Source organism: Mustelus asterias, chromosome 22 (genome assembly GCF_964213995.1).
Source record: "Mustelus asterias chromosome 22, sMusAst1.hap1.1, whole genome shotgun sequence".
Lineage (NCBI taxonomy): Eukaryota > Metazoa > Chordata > Chondrichthyes > Carcharhiniformes > Triakidae > Mustelus > Mustelus asterias.
Window position 1 is genome coordinate 11,710,049 of NC_135822.1, and position 12,304 is coordinate 11,722,352.

The window sequence follows — 12,304 nt, forward strand, 5'->3', positions numbered from 1 at the left end:
ATGTGCAGACTTCACACAGACAGTGACCCAAGGCCGGGAATCGAACCCAGGTTCCTGGTGCTGTGAGGCAGCAGTGCTAGCCACTGTGCCGCCCTAAAATCCTGGAGCCAGAGCTGCAGACAAGCTCAGTGAGCCTGACGTGATTTGAACCTGCAACCTTCTGGTCTGGAATCAGATGCGCTACCCTTGTGCCACAAGCCCACTAGTTAGGGCTGTCAGAGTGAGGAGTGGGAGAAGCAGTGGATGCAACAGGGACAAAGATCACTGGGAGATCACAGAGGGGAGCAATAGTGAAGTGGGGGGTGCGATTTTCTCAGTGAAGAATAACAATGAGTGGGGCACCAGGAAAACCAGGTTGTTTGCAAAGAATATTGCCTGGTGACAGTTTCAGCAAGAGTTCTGTATGAAAAAGAGTTTACATTTTGCAGTCAAAAAATGTTCACCACACAACGGCTGAAATAATATGATACATTTTCACTCAAAGCTAAAATGGAAAGCCAGCATATTCCCAATGACCGTTAGTAATTTCTGCGATATCTTCAGGGGAGATGTTGAGTGGACACTTTCACTTTCGCACAGGGAGTTATTTACTAATGGCAGGTAACAGTAAGGTGCCCTGATATCTCCCAGGGAAGATCCTAACTTCACATTACATAGAAACATAGAATCCCTACAGTGCAGAAGGAGGCCATTCGGCCCATCGAGTCTGAACCAACAATAATCCCACATTCTAACAGATAACAGGGGCATCAGAAACCAGTGAGCCACTGGATAGCAGGGGCATCAAAACCAGTGAGCCACTGGTTAGCAGGGGCAATGCAATCCAGTGAGCCATTGGATAACCGGAGCATCAGAAACCAGTGAGCCACTGGATAGCAGGGGCATCAGAAATCAGTGAGCCACTGGATAGCAGGGGCAATGCAATCCAGTGAGCCATTGGATAACCAGAGCATCAGAAACCAGTGAGCCACTGGATAGCAGGGGCATCAGAAACCGGTGAGCCACTGGATAGCAGGGGCATCAGAAACCAGTGAGCCACTGGATAGCAGGGGCATCAGAAACCAGTGAGCCACTGGATAGCAGGGGCATCAGAAACCAGTGAGCCACTGGATAGCAGGGGCATCAGAAACCAGTGAGCCACTGGATAGCAGGGGCATCAAAAATCAGTGAGCCACTGGATAGCAGGGGCATCAGAAACCAGTGATCCACTGGATAGCAGGGGCATCAGAAACCAGTGAGCCACTGGATAGCAGGGGCAACAGAAACCAGTGAGCCACTGGATAGCAGGGGCATCAGAAACCAGTGAGCCACTGGATAGCAGGGGCATCAGAAACCAGTGAGCCACTGGATAGCAGAGGCATCAGAAACCAGTGATCCACTGGATAGCAGAGGCATCAGAAACCAGTGATCCACTGGATAGCAGGGGCATCAGAAACCAGTGAGCCACTGGATTGCAGGGGCATCAGAAACCAGTGAGCCACTGGATAGCAGAGGCATCAGAAACCAGTGATCCACTGGATAGCAGGGGCATCAGAAACCAGTGAGCCACTGGATAGCAGGGGCATTGAAAATCAAGGAGTCACTGGGTTGCAGACACAGTGAAAGTAAGTGAGATGCAGCAAAAAAAAGTCACTGGAAAGCTAGAACAGTGAAAAAGATAACCCAGAGGATTTTCATCTCTTACCTTAGCCGCTGAGGCCAATGCTGCGGTCCCAGCTCAGAGCTGCCAACTCAAAGACTGGGGAGGAAACTGAGAAAAAGAAGCTTTCCCAGGTCTGTAGAACGAGGTTCTCAACTGCATTTAACAATAATTAATAGCTGGGCCATTGAGACGCATTGTAATGAGCATGGAGAAACAGTCTGCGTGACAAGTGCAATACAAACACATTGATCATTGAGACAGGAGAACTATAAGGAAGGGCAAACATGCCGTGGATAATGAATTTGTAACTGAGGCATGAAATGTTCAGATGCCACACAAATGAAAAGCAGAATTAGTGAAAGCTGCTGCAAGAAGAGGATGTTATAAATCACAACTCAAACCATGAAAGTAACATTCATGGGATGGAAATTATTGACACACTCAGTGACTATCATTTCTAACACCATAAAAATGATAACATTTAAATTTAAACTCACCACATCATGGAATATTCTGATTCCACGACACTTTTCCTTGACTGATACCATTAAACAAGTGCTGAGATTTCACAGTCAATGCTGCTGCCCTAATATTTCAGGTAGAGACCCGTTCATACATTTTTCAAATCTTTAAGTGAGCACAATGAAGTATTGGAAATTTGGCCATGAGCTGCCCACACTTTCTTTTGAATCATTGAATCCCTGCAGTGCAGAAGGAGGCCGTTTGGCCCATCGAGCCTGTACTGACAACAATCCCACCCAGTCCCTATCCCCATAACCCCATGTATTTACCCTGCTGGTCCCCCCGACATTAAAGGGTCAATTTAGTTTGGCCAATCAACCTTACCTGCGCATCTTTGGACTGTGGGAGGAAAACGGAGCACCCGGAGGAAACCCACGCAGACACCGGGAGAACGTGCAACCTTCACATTGACAGTCACCCAAGGCCGGGATTGAACCTGGTTCCCTGGCGCCGTGAGGCAGCAGTGCCAACCATTGTGTGACCCAATGAAAAGAGGATTACATTCAGCATGCCTGTGATTTTACAATTGACACTTGGCTCTGGCTTCAGATATCCTCCTCTCTTATTGAGCTGGTTTATATTTGTCAGGGTCCATTTGTTAGCCTGTCTTTCGCCTTTCAGATGCTGACTGGCTTCCTGTGCATTTTCTGGATTTTTAGTTTTATCTACAGTTTCCAACATTTGCAATCCTTTTCTCTAACCTTGAGCTGAAGGAAGGACATTTGCATACTGACGTCACTGAGTGCTGGCTGCACATTCACTACCTGAATCACTGTTCTGCGCCAATTACTGTTGCAGCATTGTCACAGAAGCCAGTCAAGCACCAAGGTGCTGAAGAGTTACAATGCAATGATGGGTGTGAACACAGGTAGGACCTCCACCCCAAGAGCAACTCACCTTCCCTCGCAAACGTCAACACACCATCCAACATGGTCAATCTTACCTGGCATTAGGAAAGTGAGACTAAACTTACAATCTGGCCCAGAAATTCTTGAACACTCACATCATTACAGATGTATCAATGTCACAGGCGCGAGGTCTCCAAGAATGGTGGCTTATGTTATTTATTGACTCCACGCAAAGAGTTCCTGGAACTTGCCCATTTGCCTCGCTAAATGAGTAGTTAGAGTAATTATAATTAATTCAAAACCAGCGCCCCCCACAACACATATACACACACACAATGCACACAGACACATATGTGTGTGCAACACACACATGCACACAGACACACACAGAGACACACACACACTGATAATACACACACACACTGATAATACAGACACACAGACAAACAACACACAGACGCACAGACACAGCAAATACACATTGATGCTGTTATTTAGTCAAGAAAATGAAGGTTAGAGGACCTCAATTTAACAAAGGCCTCAGAGGCTGAGCTTTTGGCTCTGCAGTTACATTCTTAGGACCATAGCTCAGAATATTCCTGGAAGTACGTTGCAGATACTATGCAGAAGGAAATCTGCCATCCTTACCTGGTTTGGCCTACATGTGACTCCAGACCCACAGCAATGTGGTTGACTGAGCAAGCCCCTCAGTTCAGAGGCAATTAGGAATGGGCAGGAAATGCTTACATCCACCAAAAGGAAAAAAACGTGCCTTTTTCTCTGGGAATTCAGACCTGTTAGCTTTTTGGCATTGAGAGAAAACCAGAAAACACCACATTTGTCCACTGACACCTGAAAGGAAAATAACTGGGTTAGTGGCTGAGGGTCTAGATCAGAACTCAGATTCCCCATCACAGACTGTCTTCTCAACACAGCTGATGCTGGAATGGGGAACTCACAATGGAGAAAGGGACAGGTTTAGTCCAGGGCAGTTTTGCTGAAACTAACAACCACTTTACATCCACACAGGGAACCCAATTTTATTCTAAATTCAAGGGAGCTGGAAGAACGTGACAAGGCATCAAAAAACTCACTTTCAGGGCACATATAAAAGTTAAATCCTCCATCAAAAACTTAAATTCATATAGCACCTTTAATGTAGTAACTAGCATGTGTTTTACTGGGATATGTCACACAAAGATTGACACCAAGTCCACAGACTCGTGGGGCGGCATGGCGGCACAGTGTTTAGCATTGCTGCCTCACAGCGTCAGGGACCCGGGTTTGATTCCTGGCTTGGTCACTGTGTGTGTGCAGAGTCTGCACGTTCTCCCATGTCTGTATGGGTTTCCTCCGGGTACTCCAGTTTCCTCCCACAGTCTGAAAGACGTGCTGGTTAGGTGCATTGATGTACCCGAACAGGCACCGGAGTGTGGCGTCTAGGAGATTTTCACAATGATTTAATTGTAGTTTTAATGTAAGCCTGCTTGTGACCAATAAATACACTTTAAGAAGGAAATATTAGGAGACGTGACCAGCAACCCAAAGATGTGGGGTTTGAAAGGTCCCCTAAAGTAGGAACTAAAGGCATAGAGGAAAGAAAGACTTGGGGAGGTTTCGACTGTAGATCGGCCATCTCCAATCAAAAAATGAATAAGAAATGAATGGGCTGGGCACAAGTAAGTTACCAAGACTGCAGAATATGTAGATGCTGGAAGTCTGAGACACATTACACCATTGAATCCCTGAAACAGTGCAGAAGAGGACATTCTGCCCATCAAGTCTGCACCGACCCTCCGAAAGAGCATGCTACCTCGGCCCAATCCTTCACCCTAACCCCATAACCCTAAGTATTGATCGTGGCCAATCCCCCTAACCTGCACATCTTTGGACAGGAAGGGGCAATTTAGCATGGCCAATCCACCCAACCTGCACATCTTGGAGTATTAAGGGGCAATTTAACATGGCCAATCCATCTAACCTCCACATCTTGGGACACTAAGTGGCAATTTCGCATGGCCAATCCACCTAACCTGCCTGAAAGCAAAATATTGCGGATGCTGGAATCTGAAAAAAACTGAAAATGGTGGAAATTTGCAGCACGTCTGACAACATCTGTGGAGAGAGATTAGTTTGGAGCCAGGATGACCCTTCATCAGAATACCTCATCTCCACATCTTTTCACAGTGGGAGGAAACCCGGGGAAACTCTCAGGGACGGGAGGAGGGGGAGAACGTGCAAACTCCGCAAGGGACCCAGGGGCTTAACCTGCTTTCCAGCGGCTGAACCGTTGTGTTGCTGACATGTTGAAAGCTTGCGGACTCCCATCTGGGAAGGCGGAGGCTGACACGTGCCTAACGCGTGTGTGTTGTTTCAATTAGTCTGAGAGAGAGAATGTACAAGAATGTTATCAACTCTCACCATCCTCTGCAAACTCCAACCCGGGGATGACTTCCACGAGATTACACTTCAAAATTCACATCATTTGGCAACAATACTTCAGATTGGGTGTTTGTTTTATTCAATTGTCCCGCAGCCTATGAATTAACGATCCCAAATATTTCATATATTTACATTAAACCAGCCAGCCAGACGCATGATGCTTTAAAAGTTTGGCTTAATGTTTAACACCACTTGATTTTAATTGTCACTATTAGAAAAGGCACCATTTATTATTCGAAGCTTTGCATTATATTTCTCAGTACAAGTTTAATATGATTTGGGGTTGCTTTGACATCCAGGGTCTGGATGTAAAGTGGGAGAGCTGTTGTCTGCAGGCTGTGGGGGGCAGATGTTTTACTCAGATAGCGTGCATTTTAGCTTGGGAAGCCGCCCTTCCATTCTGGGACAGATTTGATGTCAGTTGGATTAAACCACAAGTAATCGAAAATAAATGGAGCCTTTTCTTCATAAGCCCTCCTGTTTAGGATGCAAGTGCACTGCTGATTAAAATCCAAATATACTTACATAGACATCATGACGAGAAAACCAGTTTTCAAGAGGTTTGGGTGCATTGTGTTTTATTTAATTCTGGGGAGAAGATTTGAAGGACCTTTTTTTAAAAAAACTTGCGATATTTAGCCATCCCTTGTAGTCTCGCTTTTTTAATAAATTGGAGCAGTTCACTCTTCGAAACCTTGATCTAATCTGACAAAACAGACATCGAAAGATTGTAAAAGAACTTTTAAAAATCAGTTCTCATCGAAATTTGAAACAAGCAATTTTCCGCAATTTTCCTTTGTGGGCTAATCGCAGATGCTACAGTGAACTCATTCTATATTTGAAAAAAGGTTTAGATGTTCTGGGATCGAAGCCCCATGTTTGTTGGGGGCTTCCCTTTACTCTGGCAGAGTGGCCAGACTTCGGTTCTGTGCTATTTCGCTACCTTGTGTCAAACGCGTGGCTCCTATTGTCCACACTGAATCCCAGCAGAGCGCAGAAAGACTCCGTGTGCATCGTGACTAAAAGGCACGTGTCAGGAAAAAGCCTTTAGTGTTTCAAACCTGTGCCTGTTAAGTCAGTCAAATAATTTCTTCTCGTGTATGTTTTAACTGATCGAACGGTTTCCCCGGCTGCATTTTTGAATGGACTGAGCTAAAATCTAACTTTAATGCACAAATATAACCCTGGGGATGCAAGATCAGTTGGATGCGAACAGAATTCGTTCAAACTGAGGGTTTATTTACCCCTTTCCCTCCCCTTCCCCACACTCTCATCTGAAGTGGTCTTATTTGAATTCGCTGTCAGAGTGGACAAGCGGTGGCTGCTTTGTGAGGGTTTGAGTTCACTTCTGTCCAACTGTTTCATTCAGGGCTTTCGATTACTTGCTTCTGTGTTTTTTTAAAGTCAACTTTTCCCTGCCAGCGTCGCTTTTGAAGCACTGTGTTTTCAACCTAAAATTTCAGCTAACAATAAACCACTTTTCAATTCCAACAACATGCTCACTCGCGCTTGCTTCAGATCCTGATACCGCCGCTGCATTTTGATTGGACTTATTATTGTCACATGTATCATCAATATGCAGTGAAAAGTATTGTTTCTTGCTCGATATACAGACAAAGCATACCGTTCATAGAAAATGAAAAGAGTGCAGTATGGAGTATTACAGCCATGACCTTCTGTGCAACTGAGAGAGATACTCTGTTGTATCTATCTGATGTGTGACACTGTGCAGGGCACCGTTACACTTCATTGTGTGACGTCCAACATTTCTGAGTAGACGATGTTGTTTAATTATGAAGAGAGGCTGGTTAGGCTGGGGTTATGTTCCTCAGAGAAGGCTGAGGGGGGGGGGGGGGGAGGGAGCTGATCGAGCTGTACAAAATTATGAGGGATGCAGCTAGGAAGAAACTTTTTCCCCTTGGTAGATGGCTCAATAACCAGGGTGCATAGATTAAAGGTAAGGGGCAGGAAATTTAGAGGGGATTTGAGGGTGGTGGGAATCTGGAATTCACAGCCTGAAAGAGTGGTCGAGGCGGCAACCCTCACAATTATTGTGCTGGGGGCAGACTCGATGGTGGTTGGTGGAGACTCGATGGGCTGAATGGCCTCCTTCTGCACTGTAGGGATTCTATGATAATGGAATCTATGAACATTTAAGAAGCATTGAGATGAGCATTTGAAACGTCACAGCATGCAAGGCTACAGATCAAGTGCTGGAGAACAGATGCTCGATGGCTGGCGTAGTAGACTTGATGGGCTGAAGGGCCTCTTTCTGTGCTATAAAGCTCTATGACTAATTAAATCTAACTCTGTGATACTGTCTGACATTGGCTGTGTGACACTTAGAGAAATGTGTAATTGTATAAAATATTGTATAACACAATGATATCTGTGACACTGTACAACACAGCTCTATCTGGTATTGTCTCTTTAACATTTTTAAGTCTGAGTATATCGGAGGCTGTGATATATCATCCTGGTTCATGGCCGCACTGAACCAGGCTTCACCCCACAGCATTTAATTCAATCCCAGTCTGAGCTTCTGTCCCATGTCCATTTCATCACAAAACCTGCCTCTTCCCACTTCTGCTTCTGCAACGTTACCCACCTGTGCCCATCTCCTGCTGAAACCTTCTCCTGTTCATCTATACTCTTAATTTTGCCATGCAGGCAAACAATCCACCCTCCAGCTTCAGCTCATCTCAGTCTCAGCTGTTTTATCTTATCCTATATCTAATCCCCCAATCCTCACTTAAAAGAAAATATTGTGGATGCTGGAAATTTGAAATAAAAAGTGAAACGTCAACTGGAAATGCAGGAATCCTCAGCCAAGCTGACAGGATAAATGGAAGGAGAAACTAAATAAACATTTCCAGTCGAGGATCTTTTGTTCAAACTTATAGGCCGGAATTTTCTGGCTGTTCACGCCAGCGGGACTTTCCCATCCCGCACAGTGAATGGAGATTTGGCTTGTCACCAAATTCTCCGACTTTGCTGCAGCGGGAGCGTGGCGTCAACGGGCAGAAAAATTGTGCCCTCAATGCGAAGTCTGATAAAAGTTCAATAACCTGAAAACTTAACTCTATTTCCTCTCCGCAGATGTTTTTAGACCTCGAGTCTTTTTTGTTTGTTCGTGGGATCTGGGCATCATTGGCTAGGCCAGTACGTGTTGCCCATCTCTGATTGCTGTTGGGAAGGTGGTGGTGAGCCATCCTCTTTAACCTCTGCAGTCCATGCGGTGTAGGTATATCCACAGTGCTGTTCAGCAGGAAGTTCGAGGATTTTGACCCAGCCACAGTGAAGGAACAGCTGATGTATTTCCAATTCAGGATGGTGTGCGGCTTGGAGGGAAGCATGTAGATGATGGAAAGGCTGTGGGGAGTCAGGAGGTGAGTTACTCGATGCTGGATTCCCAGCCTTTGACTTACTCTTGTAGCCATGGTATTTATATGGCTAATCCATAGTTGTAGTTAATGGTAACCAGGATGTTGATATTGGGGGATTCAGTGATGGTAATGCCATTGAATGTCAAGGGGAGAGGGTGAGAATCTCTCTTGATGGAAATGGTCATTGCCTGGCACATGGATGGCGCAAATGTTACTTGCCACTTATCAACTTAAGCCCAAATATTCTCCAGGTCTGGCTGCATTTTGATATGGACAGCGACGGTATCCGAGGAGTTGTGAATGGTGCTGAACATTGTGTAATCGTCAGTGTTCCTTGTATTTCCTATTTTAACCTTGCTGACCAATGTTGGTATCTGATGCCCTTGTATTTCAAATTTAAAATACTCATTCCTGTGTTTACATCATGGCCACTTCCTTCTATAGCTCTAATATTCTCCAGCTCTCAATTCACCACCCACGCCCCCCCCCCCTCTCCTCCCAACACCGACCCCTACTTCCCACTCTGCTGCCCTTCTTTGAATCCCTGCCTTGTCCCGCCCATGGTGATTGTGAGTTCAGAGGCCAAGGCCTCATTCTCGGCAATTCCCTCCCAAAACCTCTCCAACTGCCACTGTTCTTTGGGGGTGGGCGGGGGCAGTGGTGTGGTGATAATGTCACTGGGCTAGCCCCGAGCGAGCAGCTGGTGAAATTTGAATTTGGTGAATAAAATTGGGAACATAAAACTAGTCTCAGTAATGGTGACCAAATTAAACCACCATCGACTGTTGTTTATAAACCCCATCTGGTTCTCTAATGTCCTTTAGGGAAGGAAATCTGCTGTCCTTACCCGGTTTGGCCTACATGTGACTCCAGAGCCACAGCAATGTTAACTATTAGGAATGGCTGGCCCAGCCAGTGAGGCCCACATCCCATCAATCAATTAAAAGGAAACACCGCCTTAACCAAAGATGAAGGCAAAATACTGCCGATGCTGGAATCTGAAATAAAAATAAAGTGCTGGAAAATCTCAGCAGGTCTGACAGCACCTGTGTAGTTGGCACCGCTGCCTCACAGCACCAGGGACTTGGGTTAAATTCCGGCCTCGCGTCACTGTCTGTGTGGAGTTTGCACATTCTCCCCGTGTCTGCGAGGGTTTCCTCCCACAGTCCAAAGATGTGCAGGTTAGATTCATTGACCATGCTAAATTGACTGTAGTATCAGGGGGATTAGCAGGGTAAATGTGGGGTTATGGGAATAGGACCTGGGTGGGATTGTGGTCTGTGCAGATTTGAATGGCCTCCTTCTGCACTGAAGGGAAAGAGAATTGAGCCAATGAGTTAGGATGACCCTTTGTCAGACCTTAACCAGGTTTTCGGTCCCTCCTCTCAATAAACTATTCCAGTGATTTATGCAGATATTCCTGGTTTTCTTATTCCCGATGTCTTGTCTCTCTCTATAGATTTTTCACTTTCTAGTTATCTATCTTTCTCCGCGTTAGTTTCCCTGCTCTCTCTCTATCCTGCTCGCTCCCTCTCCGTTTATTTCTTCCTTTCAGACGGTTTAAGTGTTATTTTTCTCCCACTTCTTCTATGATTTGGTTTTTTTTCCATTTTTTTGTTGTCTTTCTTTCCCCGCTGTCTCTGCGGTTTCAGTTTGTGCTTTGTCCTGGAGGAGGCAAGGAGGGGGAATCCTGTCTCACCGGGATCACAGTTCCAACACTTTGAAACTACGGGGGAAATGTTACCTTTTGGCTCCTGCCATTCTTAAACAATAAATCTCCTCCCCAAAATTGCAGATCAACTGAGGTTGGGGCGGGGGGGGGGGGGGGGGTTGGGGAGAGATCCAGCGATGGGGGGAGAGGGAGAGGCAGGTAGGGGACACCAGATTATTTACTGACTGCCAGCTTTGTAACCAGCTGCTGTCCAGCAATATTGGGGGAAAATATCGGCACGCGTCAACCAGCTAGATGCAGTTAATGAGTCCCTCACCGCCAAGTGCGAGCACAGCGAACACAATGGATGGGGCACTGAGGGAGCAGGCTAGGAAACAATTCGAAGTGACACTATTATTCAAAACCATCTGACTACACTCTGGGCTTTGGAATCTCATCCACCGGGCACAGATAACGCAAAAATTGCTTTCCAATACCATTTATTCCGGAGATACGTTTGCAAATGTGATTCGCTCCGAAGAATCAAGAGGTTCATAGAAATCATAGAAACCCTACAGTGCAGAAGGAGGCCATTCGGCCCATCGAGCCTGCACCGACCACAATCCCACCCAGGCCCCACCCCCACATATTTTACCCACTAATCCCTCTAACCTACACATCCCAGGACTCTAAGGAGCAATTTTTTAACCTGGCTAATCAACCTAACCTGCACATCTTTGGACTGTGGGAGGAAACCGGAGCACCCGGAGGAAACCCACGCAGACACGAGGAGAATGTGCAAACTCCACACAGACAGTGACCCGAGCCGGGAATCGAACCCAGGACCCTGGAGCTGTGAAGCAGCAGTGCTAACCACTGAGCTACCGTGCCGTTGTAAGCTATTATCCTGATTGGCGTTTGTCCACAACAGTTTTAAATTAAAAAATAAACATTTATTGGGTTCATCTCTTCACAATCACAATATCTAAAACATCCGCTTGAGTCTTTTATATATATATAGGAAGGAGTTGTTGGCCCGTTGTCATTAGTGCTTACCTGCAGGGCTCCAGGTGTGCTACTTACATCAAACTGGACACCAGTTCCCTGAATCAAAGCCGCACAACTGATGGAAAATCTGATCGACGAATCTGGAGACAGAATAGGAATAAGAAAGCATGTATCGTGCCACTTCCGGAGTGCTCTGGCCGTATATAAAAGTATTAAACGATAATAAATTTACAATTTCTTCGTATACCATAAAGCACTCCTTAAATCTAACAACATAATCTAATTTAACAAGTAACAAGAACAACTTCTTCCCTGGACAAAAGCAAAGTACTGCGGATGCTGGAATCTGAAAACAAACCACCTTTGATAAAGGGTCATCTGGACTTGAAACGTCAGCTCTTTTCTCTCCTTACAGATGCTGCCAGTCCTGCTGAGATTTTCCAGCATTTTTTTCTTTTGGTTACAGCTTCTTCCCTGCTGCCCTCAGACTTTTGAATGGACTTACCCTGCATTAAATTGATCTTTCTCTACACCCTAGCTATGACTGTAACACTACATTCTGCACTCTCTCTTTTCCTTCTCTATGAACGGTATGCTTTGTCTGTATAGCGCGCAAGAAACAATACTTTTCATTGTATACTAATACACGTGACAATAATAAATCAAATTAAGTGTATGAATTAATTTAGAAGGGCTGATTATATGACATGCAATTATAGTATATCACGACGCACAATTCGCTCTAAGTATAGTGCATTGATTCTGGGTATGAATTTTACCCAACGCTCCAGTATATAATAATTTA

At 45.4% G+C, this 12,304-nt stretch overlaps 1 protein-coding gene across 7 annotated transcripts in view; it reads right to left on the reverse strand.

Moving 5' to 3' along the window:
• espn (espin) overlaps positions 1-12,304 on the reverse strand; it is a 281,984-nt gene that overhangs the window by 239,824 nt on the left and 29,856 nt on the right. For 4 of the 7 annotated variants that reach the window (XM_078238745.1, XM_078238752.1, XM_078238750.1 and 1 more), the window contains exons 1-3: positions 11,548-11,642; positions 5,980-6,159; positions 3,785-3,864 (exon numbers count right to left, since the gene is read on the reverse strand). The exons of 1 other annotated variant lie outside the window; for it this stretch is intronic. Coding sequence is in view for 3 of the 6 variants with exons in the window: in XM_078238752.1 (XP_078094878.1) it covers positions 3,785-3,850 (66 nt within the window). In the remaining 3 variants the exon portion in view is untranslated. Of the gene's footprint in view, positions 1-3,784; positions 3,865-5,979; positions 6,160-11,547; positions 11,643-12,304 lie in introns of those variants that run through there. 2 more of the 7 variants (XM_078238753.1, XM_078238749.1) reach the window with 2 other exon arrangements.